Below are 13846 nucleotides of genomic sequence, written 5' to 3'. Positions count from 1 at the left end.
CAGATCCTTGTTCTGCCCATCTTTGGATATGAACGTCATTGACTAGTCACTACTGAATCCGAAAGTTTAGCGGGATAGAGTCATGGATCCATACAGCATTGAAACAGGCCCCTCGGCCCAACTTGCCCATGCTTACCAAGATGTCCCATCTACAGCAGTCCCATCTGCCCACATTTGAATCCTATCCCGCTGAACTTTTCCAATCCATGTACCTGTCCAAATGTGATGAATGTTGTTATAGCAACTGCCTCAACTGCCTCAACTGCCTCCTCTGGTAACTCATAGAAACAACAACCTGCAAATGCTTGTTTATACCATAGAGGCACAAAGTGCTGGAGTAATTCAGTGGGTTGAGCATAATGAAGAAGGGTCCCGACCCGAAACGCCACCTATCCATTTTCTCCACAGATGCTGCCTGACCCACAGATTTACTCCAACACTGTATATCTCTGGTAACTCATTGCATATACCCACCACCCTCTGTGAAAAAGTTGCCCCTCAGGTTCCTATTAAATCTTTCCTGACTCACCTGAAATCTATGACCTCTGATTCTTAATCTCCCTACTCTGGGTAAAAGACTCGTGCATCTACCCTATCCATACCCTTGTGATCTGATACACTTACACAGACTTCATTAAATCGTGGGCTACCAGTCTGGTAGAGTCTGAGTGAAAAAATAAGTAGAACTAGGAACAGCTACTTATATTTGCGCTGTGATTTTATAAGATAAAGGCAGATCTTTTGCCTCACCCCTGCTTTCTTCCACTGATTACTTTTATCCCACAAAGCTAAAAATTGATGGACTTTGACCGTAAGACATTGTCATAGAAATTTCTAAAGATACATACTCCTCTTACCTTGTATAGGGAGGAACTGCAGATGCCGGTTTAAACTGAGGATAGACACAAAGTGCTGGAGTAACTCAGCAAGTCAGACAGCATCTCTGGAGAAAAGGAATAGGTGACATTTCGGGTTGGGACCCTTCCCGAAACGTCACCTATTCTTACTTTGTGACTGTGTCCTTTGGTCCTGTACGTCCGAACCAGGCAAAACATCAACTCTGCATCTCGCCTGTCAAATCCCTAAGGAATTTTATACGGTTCAATGAGGTGACCTCTCGTTCTTCTAAACTAAAGAGAGCACAGGCCCAGTCTGGGTAATTGTCATCTGTGCTGCCTTGCAAATGACGGATTAAAACAAGGCCCTGCTTTTGCTCTCCAGTGACGTGTGGGATCAGGCAGAGGGGATCAGGGCCCTTTTCCCTGGTGTCCTGCTCAACATTTATCCCTCGATCAACATCACAACAAACAGATTGTCTATCTGGTTTTCACTTCCTGCTCCTGAACTGAGGGGATAGTTAATGGTCCGCAGCGTTGGTGGGTCTGAAGTCACGTACAAGCCAGGCTGGGTCAGGGCAACACATTTCCTTCCCGGAAAGACATTTAATCCTCTGACATTAGTCACGGATTTGTACAGCATGGAAACAGGCTTTTCAACCAACCGCATCCGTGCCAATCCTTCTCTCCCATCTACTCTCATCCATAATATCCGTATTCTACTAGGCCTTAGGCCTTGCCTTTGTATCCCCCGCACCTACAGCTCAATGAGCTCCGAGCCCACTAGCAAGCTTACTCCACTGCAAAATCTCCTCCTATGCTTTGCCATTTAAGTGTCTGCCTAAATGTCTCTTGTATGTCGTGATTGCGCCCAATTCCAGCACCTCCTCTAGGCAACCTATACCTCAACTTGAAGGTAGACAGAAATGCTGCAGTAACTCAGCAGGTGAGGCAGCATCTATGGAGCGAAGGAAATGGGCAACGTTTCGGGCCGAAAGCCTTCTTCAGATGGATGATGTTGGGAGTTGTTAAATACACACACAGTTAGAATGATTTTTATAGCAAAAAGACTCATGCATCTGCATGGCCCTTGATGAATTATTATGAGCGTAGTTTTAATACTTTGTTTTCCTGTAGACGAATCCTTTTTGTATGAAGTAATTTTCACGTTGTTGTTCTGCCTGATCTGTTCACAGGAAGCTATAGCTCCTTCATGCAGAAAGAAATCTTCGAGCAGCCAGAATCGGTGGTGAACACAATGAGAGGACGAGTCAATTTTGCGGACAACACAGGTAATAACGCTGTTGCACAATTGCCCTTTTTCCACCTTCAATTCCTAGCAAGAACACTGTTAGAAGTTGCATCAACTGGGAATCTCTGGGAAATAGTGGAAGTGCAAAGAGGAGGGGATGAGGAGGAACAGCACAAATGCCTGCTGCTGTAATCTGTGTATGTACTGGAACCATTTCCCGTGTTGAAGGCAACTACAGTCAAACTTCAGGTTGCAAGAACTTTTTTTTCCCCTAAAGTGCAATTGCCTATTTTTCTCTTGCATTGTACATGAAATCTCCATTGCTGTGTTCATGAGGGACAGTGGTCTGTTTGATCCTTTGGTGCTGGTGTCGTCCACAATTTGCCCTCGTATCAGTCTGGCTTGGAGAGGTGAATGTGAACTCTGTTTCCCTTCCCACAAATGTGGCCAGACCTCCAGAATATTTCCACATTTTCTACTTTCATGGGGGATAGTGGACACTTTAAATTTAATCTACCAAGGTGTTTTGTTGCAATTTTACAGGGTGGTGGTTAGAGCACACCTGAGGTACTGGTCTCAATGTTATAAGGAATAATATTTGTATGAAGGGTGTATAGGGCCAGTTGAACTGATGCCTTGTACCCAGTGGAAGCCCATGCAAGGTAGAGCTCCCCCTGTGTTTGTTTCGGGGAATCCCTCCCCCCCCCAGAATATTCTAATCACTGGCTGCCAAAGGCTTTCAAAGTCGATTTAAATGGACAATTTCACCTCCCTACTGTGCAGTGAGTGAGCTGCAGGTTGGAGCTGGCCGTGTCAGCATTCGTAGAGCCACTCCATTAGTCTAACCACCTTGTAATCGGGCACCGAGTCTAGCATCTGTCATTGAGAGAATAGTGCAATTCATAGTTAAGGTTCAGAGTTCTTCCGATGTGTAGGAAGGAACTGGAGATGCTGGTTTCAACCAAAGTTGGACATAAAATGCTGGAGTAACTCAGCAGGTCAGGCAACATCTCTAGAGAAAAGGAAATAGGTGATGGTTCGGGTTGGGTCTGAAGAAGGGACTCGACCCGAAACGTCACCTATTCCTTTTCTCCAGAGATGCTGCCTGACCCGCGGAGTTCTTCCTGTTACTGCTGCCCCGCGGATCGGACTGTCCGACCCAACATTCGAGGCTAACAGTGTCGTTTACTCTCTGTGTTGAAGTGGCTATGGACCAGAAAAGCATTTAGTTGGTGTTAGGAAAATCCCTGATTCCTTGATAACAGGTATTCGCTGAGTGTGAAGGTGGGGACACTCCATACTCTTCTTAATGCAGCAGACAATTCCAATTCTGCAGCGCCCTGATTTACAAAATGGGTAGGAAGGATCTGCAGATGCTGTTTTACACTGAAGATAGACACAAAATGCTGGAGTAACTCGATAGAAGGATGCTGCCTGTCCCGCTGAGTTACTCCAGCATTTTGTGTCTATCTACCCTGTTTTACAAAGATGTCTAGTGCAATGTAGCAATGGTATTGGATGCTCTCCTGGAGAAGATCTGTGGCAATCCTGTCCTGTGGATGTTCGGAGTAGTGCACCCTGACTGTTATTGTGCAACCACGTACAAACAGACCAGCCGTAATGTTTGGCTCAGCCTCAACCTGTATGTTGCCTGTTTCTCCTCAGTGATCCTTGGAGGATTAAAAGATTTAATTAAAGATATCAGAAGATGCAGACGTTTGCTAATTATTGCCTGTGGAACCAGCTACCATTCTGGACTGGCGGTATGTTTTCATTGATATTTTTAAAGTCGTAAAGTCAAAAGTTCAAATTCAAGTTTTGCTGAGATCAGCCCATGAAACCTCAACTTTATTTACAGAATAGTTTATTTTCTGTTTGATCTCTGTATGCACTGCTGTTTCTATTTTATCTTTGTTATACAGTGTGGAAACAGGCCTTTCAATGGTGTTTACCCGTGCTAGTCCCTTTTGCTTGCGTTTGGCCCATATCCCCGCAAATGCTTACTATCCATGTACCTGAGGAAATGTCATTTGATAAATAACTTATCAAAATGCAACACCTTGCACTTGTCTGAGTTAAATTCCACCTGCCATTCCTTAGCTCACTTCCTCGATTGATCTAAGTCCTGTTGTAATCTTCGATAATCTTCTCCGTTGTCCAGTCGACCCACCAGTTTTATTATCTAACTTACTAACCAAGCCAACTACCCATCATCCAGATAGATGGTAAGCAAAGGTGGGCCTAACGTCACTCCATGTGGCACACTGGTCACAGACCTCCAATCTGAATAACCCTCCACCCCCACCCTCAAACTTTTACCACCAAGCCAGTGGAGTAGCTCCTACTGGATCCCATGTGATCTCGCCTTCTGGCCCAGCCTACAGATGTTCAGGTATGTAGGTAAATTGGCCTGGTAAAGGTAAACATTTTCCCTGCGTTTGTGGGTATTGGCTTTGAGGACAGGTTTGGAAAAACATGCATTGTTTTCTCTAGAGCATTGGAGGTTGAGGGGTGACCTAATTTGGTTTAGTTTAGAGATAGGGTGCAGAAACAGGCCCTTCGGCCCAACGAGTCTGCATCGACCAATGGTACCCACACATTAACACCATCCTACACACACTGGGGACAATTTTCACATTTAGGCCAAGCCAATTAACCTACAAACCTGCACGTCTTTGGAGCGTGGGAGGAAACCAACGTTCTTGGAGAAAACCCACGCTGGTCACGGGGAGAAGGTACAAACTCTGTACAGACCGCACCCGCAGCCAGGATCATGCCAGGGTCTCTGGAGCTGTAAGTGCTGTAAGGCAGCAACTCTACCACTGCGCCACCATGCCACCCACAATTTTATAGAAGCATATAAACTTAGGAGAACCATACGCAGGGAAACTGCCAGAACTGTTTGTCCCAGAGTGAGAATGTTAAACACTAGAGAACATAACTTGAAAATTGGAGAAAGTTTAAAGGAGATGTGTGGGGCAAGTTTTTTTTTTTTTACACAGGTTGGTGGGTGCCTGGAACGCACTGGTGATGGAAGCAGACACGATAGTGGGGTTTAAGATACACGTGGATATGGACCAGGTGCAGGCAAAAGGGATTAGTTAGAATAGGCATATTTGGCCTAGACATGATCTAAAGAAGGGTTTCGGCCCGAAACGTCGCCTATTTCCTTCGCTCCATAGATGCTGCTGCACCCGCTGAGTTTCTCCAGCATTTCTGTCTACCTTTGGCCCAGACATCATGGGCGAATCTGTGCCCTGCACTGTTTTCTAAACGTGGGTTTGATCTTCGGAGAGGGCATGCCTGCCCCCTGACTACACAGATGTGTTCATATGTTAACGACTAATTTATAGCAGTTCTGGATCTGGAGTCTGTCTCTCACAGCTGTTGTCTAATGGTGACAAATTGTCTTCCGATTGAGAGAGGCTGGGTGGGGAGGTGTTTCACGCTGAACTGTGCTTCCCTATTGACAGGCTCCACGCCTCATTAACCATGTTTGATTATAATGAGGCAATTACCTCTCCAGAAATTGAATTCATATGTAAATGGAGGCACTGTCAGACCCTGCACCAGCGGTGTTCCCCCACAGCCCTGCAACTCCCCCGACTCCCACCCACTGGCCTGGAGTTTGCAGCAGGATAATTGTCCCTCTGTGCTTCCACTGTTGGCCTCCTGGCTGCTTATTTACATTGCCCTGCAGCTCCAGTTGAAATTGGCCCTTTGCTTTTTCGTCCAATTCCCCAGTGTAACACAACTCCTGTCTATATTTGGAAGTTCAACTTGTAACATGAGAAATCATTCAGTGCGTCAGGAGGTGGTTTTACTTTGCACAAACTGTGGGGGAAATTTGGGAAGAACTTGTCTTGCTTTTTTGTACAGTCTTCTTTCTTTTCAAATAGTTATGTGTAATTTAGGTACCATTTATTTTTTGTGCGTTTGGCTGAGTCGATGTCTTTTTTTGTTGTGGAAATCGTGTATGCAATTTTGCACATTTTGTTTTAGTGTTTGTCCGTGTCTAACTGTCTGCGATGCTGCTGCAAGCAAGATTTCCATTCTAATTGTACCTCACCGCAGTTGTCCATACAACGATAAACTTGACTTGACATTGCTTGACTCACATCCAGTTTTCTATCCTAGCCATCAACTGGATCTGTGGCTTTTCCTAAGGAGCACTGTGCCAATTTCCCAGAGAGAGAGAGACAGAGAGAGGGGGGGGGGGGGAAGTGGGCCCCTGATGAAGTGGGCCCCCTTTGTCTCCTGGGGGGGGGGGGGGGGGGGTGTGAGAGACAGAAGGGGGGGGGGGGAGGCAGAAAGAGGGGGAGGAAGGGAGAGAGACAGAGGGGGGGGGGAGAGGCAGGGAGGGGGGGGGATGGGAGAGTGACAGAGTGGGGGGAGGGAGGAGAGAGAGACGGGTTGGAGGGCTGGGGAGAGACACTCTAGGGACGATTTACAAAGGCCACCTAACCTGCAACCTGCACGTTTTTCGAATGTGGGAGGAAACAGAGAAACCCCACGCAGTAACGGGGAGATCGTACAAACCGTGTACAGACAGCACCTGTAGTCAGGATCAAACACGTGTCTCTGGCGCTGTAAGGTAGCAACTCTACCGCTGCGCTACAATGACAATGGGCCACCACCTCCTGTACTACCATGAACTTGTTTAAAAAAAAATATATACTTTGCATTACTGTCTTGGTTTTTATTTTGCAGTATTTATTTTAGAAATGTTATGTGTCGTTTATATAATTTATTTTGAGCGTACAATGCATCTCTGTACTTGTCATGCTGTTGCAAACACGATTTTACATTGTAACTGTTCCTCACCATCGTTTTGCTTGACGTTAACCTCGACTTGACATGACATGTCCGTTAATTGGAGATATCATCAGTCCTTCATCGGCACTGGGTTGAAATCCCGCAATCCGCCTCCCCCTGCCTTCTGTAAATACCTATTGACTGCAATAGACCAGGAATGTGGTAACTCACCATAATATATCCTGGCTGCCTCAGTGGTGCCTAGCTTCCGATAAACTGAAACTGCCTGTTTTCCCGATATTCCTTCTTCTGCTCTCCCTTTTCTGACCAAAGAGGAGGGGGATTTCCACAAGCCCTTACCTTCTTGGGTACCTGAGCTGCCAATTCAATGTCCCGATACCAGCTCGAGTGCAAACTGCTGGGACATTGAACATCTAATGTACTTTCTAAATGACTGGTATTGTCCCTGTTTGTGTATGTTGATCCATAGCCGGATAGCCTGCTTCTGCAACCTGTGACTACCACTGTTCATGTAACCGCAAGGTTTAAATGTAAATTTAAAACAACACCTTGTGCAGTTGAAATGCTGGTATCATGTATGAAAATGATCAAAAGATGTGTATTTGTGTCGTGCCTTTCATAATCTGGGGATATCATCAAATATTGTACAGCTGATAATCTTTTGACACCTAGTCACTGGTGGGGTGTAGCAAGGTGTTGTGCCTTGCTAAACTCCTATAATAAGCATCAGACTTAGTTTTGGTGATCTTGTATAATGGGAGGGAGGAGCTCAACTTCTCCAATTGAAGGTCGAAGAGGCTTGGGTTTAATGGCACCTCAAGCAGTAAGGAACTCACTCAATATTTTACTGACGCTTGCATCCATGCTGTGTGCTCCCATCTGTGGAGTGATTGTGTTAGATTGACCATGAAGAAGCCACGTTGAACTCCCAGTCGATGTGGAGGGTGGAGGTGTAGATGGTGCCACCTTGAGGTTGGGAGGTGAGTAACAAAGTCCATGTTCATAAGAACTGGACAGATCTGGATAGATGGAATGGGTGACATTAGAAGGGTCTCGACCCAAAACGTCACCCATTCTATCCAGAGATGCTGCCTGTCCCGCTGAATTACTCCACCATTTTGTGTCTAATGTATCTTCGGTGTAAACCAGCATCTGCAATTCCTTCCTACACACAAGGTCCCTGTTCATGTTCACTGATGCTGAATATGCATTTGGCAGGAACGACACAAAGTGCCGGAGTAACTCTTTGTTTAGAGGATCTTGGATGGCATGGGCGGATTGTGCTGAAGGACCTGTTTCTGTGCTTATGAATTGACAACTCTACGGCATCCACATCTGATATTTTCTCCACGTTGAAAAGAAATTCAATTTCCCCTTCTTCTTGTTGGAGTTGACCTGACTTCTGCCTGTTCCCCGATTCCTCCCGCAGACCCGGCAAATCCTCGAGGAGCTGACCGAGCTGCCGGTCATGGTGGAACTCTCCAGCGATTTCCTGGATCGCAGTACGCCCGTCTACCGAGACGATGTCTGCATTTTCCTCAGCCAGTCAGGTACGGTGAAGCTTCTGTGAAATATGTTTCTCGATGCAAGATTATTTGCCCCGCTTTCATACGGCACCTGCATTTGTTGGGACAGGCAGCAACTGTGGAGAAAAGGAATAGGTGACGTTTCGGGTCAAAACCCTTGTTCAGACTGTGAAGTCTGAAGAAGTGAGTCTGAAGAAAGGTCTCGACCCGAATGTCATCTATTCCTTTTCTCCAGAGATGCTGCCTGACGCGCTGAATTGTTCCAGCATTTTGTGTCTATCTTCAGTGTAAACTAGCATCTGCAGCACCCTCCTACACCACCATTTATTGGCGAGTCAGGTTACCCCTGAGGGAATTATGGAGAACCAACATGAACTGCGTTAGTTCATTCATCCTGGTGATCTGAGGGGCTTGCCAAAATGTCTTTAGCCAGAGAGTGGTGAATCTGTGGAGTTCATTGCCACAGACGGCTGTGATATTGGGTATTTTTAGAACGGAAATGAATAGATTCACTAGTAAGGGCATCAAAGTTTATCGAGAGAGGGCAGTAGAATGGGCTTGAGAGGGGGAAATAGATCAGCCATGATTGGATGGAGAGGCAGAGGGGGGAGGGGGGTGAGGTTAGGGGAAGAGTCTGATTTGCATAATGGGTTATGTCTTGGGCAGTACATTTCTCATAACAAAGATCAATGCATCCTGATGGGGTGCTTTCCATGGTGCATTTGTAGACATTGGAAAGACGCTGAAGATATTTGAATTTCCTTAGTGTTGTGGGGAAGTCGAGGTGCAGGTGTGTTTACTTGGTCACAGAGTTTACCAGGTCAAATTGCCGGTGATATTTACACCAAGGAAGTTGAAGCTGTCGACCATCTCCACTAAAGGACCATTGATGCAGAGTGGGTCCTTTACTGCACCCCACCTCCTGACCAGCTCATTTCTTTTGCCCTCATTCAAGGAGAGATTGTCTTGACACCAATGTACTAAGCCAGTGAGATTGGCGCCAGTTTTGTCCCAACAGCTTCATATTGGGGGATGAACAAAACGTGACGGTGTGGATAGACTCAAAAGGCCAGAGTAACTCAGCAGGTCAGGCATCATCTCTGGAGAAAAGGCAAAAGCACCTTCCTGTAAAACAAGCAGAGTCGTCAATGGAGAATGCAATGCATTTCCAAATTAAAATCTGAAAACATACCCTCAACTTTATTGAACAACTAGTGTGGTTCAATTGCATGGGCAGCTGATTTTTCTTTGATTAAGAAAGAACTGCAGATACTGGAAACATCAAAGCTAGACAAAAATGCTGGAGAAACTCAGCGGGTGAGGCAGCATCTATGGAGAAAAGAAATAGCCAACGTTTTGGGTCGAGACCCTTCTTCAGACTGAAGAAGGTCTGTAGAAAGGTCTCGATCTGAAATGTCACCGATTCATTTTCTCCAGAGTTGCTGTCCGACCCGCTGAGTTACTCTGGCTTTTTGTGTCTATCTTCGGTTTAAACCAGCATCTGCAGCTCAATTTCTACACTGGAGAAAGTGTGGGCTTGGTCTACAAGATGGCAGCGAGTGCGAGCTGCTTCCTAAAGTCTGCCATCTCCAAGTCTTCGTTCCTGCTACAGCATCTTATTTCCCAGCAACCCACCACATCAAAACACTTCTAATATGTCTATAATGACCTTAAGCAAATGTGTCATTGGATTACTTACCAACCTTATCAAAAGCTTTTTATTATTTTAATATTAGTATCAGATCTTCCTCTTGGTCTGTTCGAATAAAAAAGGACATCGCTTTCCCTGCCCTCCAGCATCTCTCGCTCCTGTATAATTGCAATGAATTTGTGTGTGCGTCTGAGTGCGTGCGTGCGTGTATAAATGTGGAGGACCCACTGGTGGTTTGTAAGGTGCGCTATCTGCCGAATGTTTTTGCTGTGTTTGTGAACCAAGGGACACTCACCCACCACAACCCACCTGATCCAAATAAATACAAACCCAGTACAAACATATTTTAAGAAGCAGCTGCTGTGCTCCAGCATTGCTGACAGCACTCTGCTACATTAAAGGTCACTGTTGTAGTGTTGAGGCAGAATGCTGGCCTGTGTTAATGTGCCTTGGGCCACGTAACTTTAACCCAACCGTTAACAAGGTCAACTGACAGTCGGCCTGTTGAATGGGACCTCAGTACATGACTGTGTAGGAAGGAATGCAGATGCTGGTTTAAACCGAAGATAGACACAAAAAGCCGGAGTAACTCAGCGGGACAGGCACCGTCTCTGGAGAGAAGGAATGCATGACGTTTCGGGTCGAGACCCTTCTTCACCGTCCTTCTGTTTGGACTACATCAGGATTGGTTATAAAGCATGGTAATCTGGTACAGGATGTCTCTTGGCCTGTATTCTATCGTATTTTGACCGATTGTATTAACAACCCTGTGCAGGAAGAAACTGATGCTGGTTTATACCGAAGCATCTTCACCATCTTCACTCCCAACCCGAATCATCACCTATCCTTTTTTACCAGAGATTTGTCGCGAGTTGAATCATCGTAAATCGGGGAGCACCAGTATACATCTGAACCGGTTCAGAAGACACTGACAGTTTTCAGTCTTATTCCCACATTGTGATATTTTTAAACTCTTGAGTATTAATGGACATAGCATCTGCCTTCTTTACAATAATAAACCTGTACATAGAAACATGGAAAATTGTTACAGGAGTAGGCCTTTCGGCCCTTCGAGCCAGCACCCCCATTCAATATGTTGTGTTTAAGAAGGAACTGCAGATGCTGGAGAATCGAAGGTACACAAAAAAGCCGGAGAAACTCAGCGGGTGCAGCAGCATCTATGGAGCGAAGGAAATAGGCAACGTTTCGTGCCGAAACGTTGCCTATTTCCTTCGCTCCATAGATGCTGCTGCACCCGCTGAGTTTCTCCAGCTTTTTTGTGTACCCCCCCATTCAATATGATCATCCAAAATCAGTACCCCATTCCTGCTTTCTCCCCATCTCCCTTGATTCCCGTTAGTCCTAAGAGCTCAACCTAACTCTCTCTTGAAAACATCCAGTGAATTGGCCTCCACTGCCTTCGGTGGCAGAGAATTCCACAGAATTCCATCATGCCTATTAGAATTTACTGGGCAGAACCCAATGGTGTAAAATGATGCCTCAGCCCAGCTATGGTATAGATGACCCTTGTCCTTGCGTAATGTTTAAAGACATGACCGCAGCGGGGCTTGTGTCGAGTTTTCCATGCCCTACCCCCTTTCATGACCATGCCTGTTGCCAGTTTTTATATTTTTGAGTTTTGTGGACCATGATAATTTAAATATCTTATTTTATGAATTTGACTGCATTAAAGATCCTTGGGGACAAATAAATGTTCTATCTTTAAACTATGCGCCGCAGAAAGCATTTTAACGGGATGCATCACAGCATGGTTTGGGAACGGCTCCATCCAAGACCAATAAATTGTGGAAAGTTGTGGAAAGCGCCCAGACCATCACACAAACCAACCTCCCCTTCCATTGACTCCATCTACACTTCATGCTGCCTCGGCAAGGCCAGCAGCATAATCAAGGATCAGTCTCACCCCAGACACTCACTCTTCTCAGATTCAGAGTTTCAGATTCAATTTTAATTGTCATTGTCAGTGTACAGTACAGAGACAACGAAATGCATTTAGCATCTCCCTTGAAGAGCGACATAGCAAACGATTTGAATAAAAAAATAGTAAGTGTCCGGGGGGGGGGGGGTGGTGATTGGCAGTCACCGAGGTACGTTGTTGAGTAGAGTGACAGCCGCCGGAAAGAAGCTGTTCCTCGACCTGCTGGTTCAGCAACGGAGAGACCTGTAGCGCCTCCCGGATGGTAGGAGGGTAAACAGTCCATGGTTGGGGTGAGAGCAGTCCTTGGCGATGCTGAGCGCCCTCCGCAGACAACGCTTGCTTTGGACAGACTCAATGGAGGGGAGCGTGGAAACGGTGATGCGTTGGGCAATTTTCACCACCCTCTGCAATGCCTTCCGGTCGGAGACAGAGCAGTTGCCATACCATACTGTGATGCAGTTGGTAAGGATGCTCTCGATGGTGCAGTGGTAGAAGTTCACCAGGTACCATCAGAAGTACAGAAGTTTGAAACGCACACCTCCAGATTCAGGGACAGTTTTATCCCTACTGTTATCAAGCAACTGAACCGTCCTCTCACCAACCAGAGAGCGGTCCTCACCTTCCATCTACTTCAATGAAGACCTTTGAACTATCTTATCGGACATGACTGGACTTTATCTCACACTGGACGTTATACCCTTTGTCCTATATCTGTACACAGTGGACGGCTTGATTGTATAGTCTTTACTTTGACTGGATTAACCTACAAACCTATATGTCTTAGGTTAGCCAAATTAACCTACAAACCTATACGTCTTTGGAGCGTGGGAGGAAAACAGAGCAACAGGAGAAGACCCACACGGTCACTGGGTGAACGTACAAACTTCATACAGGCAGCAACAGTAGTCAGGGTTGAAACTGTGTCTCTGGTGCCGTATGGCAGTAATTCTACCACAGTGGTATCATTTTGAGGGGAAGGGAAATGTGGTTTCTTTATCAGTTTGCTGTTGTTTTGCTTCTTCCACTGTTGCTGAATGTGCCGCTTAATGGGATTCAGAGGCTATTGAGATGCCTGGGTGGCGAGTTGTGATCTCGGCCCTGTAACCCATTGTTCTCTGTTCTGCAGGTGAAACTGGAGACACGTTAATGGCCTTGAGGTACTGCAAAGGGAGACGGGCCCTGACTGTGGGCATCACCAACACAGTTGGCAGCTCCATCTCCCGCGAGACGGACTGTGGCGTTCACGTCAATGCTGGACCAGAGATTGGTGTGGCCAGCACAAAGGTAGGACGTTTGACCAGCTCGGAGCTGTTGGGATATTCTGCGATGGCTTGGAGCCATGTCAAATCCAGCTTGGGTATAGTTTAGCGATACCACATGGAAACCGGCCCTTCAGCCCACCAAGTCCATGCTGACCATCAATCACCCATTAACTCTAGATCTGCATAGGGGTAATTTACAGAGGCTAATTAACCTACAAACCCGCACGACTTTGGGATGTGGGAGGAAACCTTAGCCACGTGGCCACAGCGAGAACGTGCAAACTCCACACAGACAGCACACAAGGTCAAGATTAAACCTTGGTCTCTGGCGCTGAGAGGCAGCAGCTTTACTGGCTGCACCTCTGCGCTGCCCACCTTTCTGTTTATTTGCACACACATGTGGTAGCAATGTTACAAAATTTTGAGATTTTAAAAATCAAGTCTGCAATTTATCCCATCAGATAAAGCATAACAATAAGTTTAATTTGACACCAAATTCACTTTCATATCTCAAGTATTAAAAAAGTTATGGCCATTTTCATACTCGGAAATTAGCATCTTGTTCCCTATTGATTTTCAATGGACATTACAAAAAAGCTGTGAT

At 45.9% G+C, this 13846-nt stretch overlaps 1 protein-coding gene across 1 annotated transcript in view; it reads left to right on the top strand.

Moving 5' to 3' along the window:
- Positions 1 to 13846, top strand: part of LOC129712997 (glutamine--fructose-6-phosphate aminotransferase [isomerizing] 1-like) — a 54616-nt gene that overhangs the window by 28415 nt on the left and 12355 nt on the right. Inside the window, exons 11-14 of the mRNA XM_055661838.1 lie at positions 2033 to 2128; positions 3754 to 3851; positions 8294 to 8414; positions 13107 to 13264. Coding sequence (XP_055517813.1) covers positions 2033 to 2128; positions 3754 to 3851; positions 8294 to 8414; positions 13107 to 13264 — 473 coding nt within the window. The remainder of the gene's footprint in view (positions 1 to 2032; positions 2129 to 3753; positions 3852 to 8293; positions 8415 to 13106; positions 13265 to 13846) is intronic.

This window comes from Leucoraja erinacea, chromosome 34 (assembly GCF_028641065.1).
Source record: "Leucoraja erinacea ecotype New England chromosome 34, Leri_hhj_1, whole genome shotgun sequence".
NCBI classification, from domain to species: domain Eukaryota; kingdom Metazoa; phylum Chordata; class Chondrichthyes; order Rajiformes; family Rajidae; genus Leucoraja; species Leucoraja erinaceus.
This window is presented reverse-complemented; position numbering and strand designations above follow the sequence as displayed.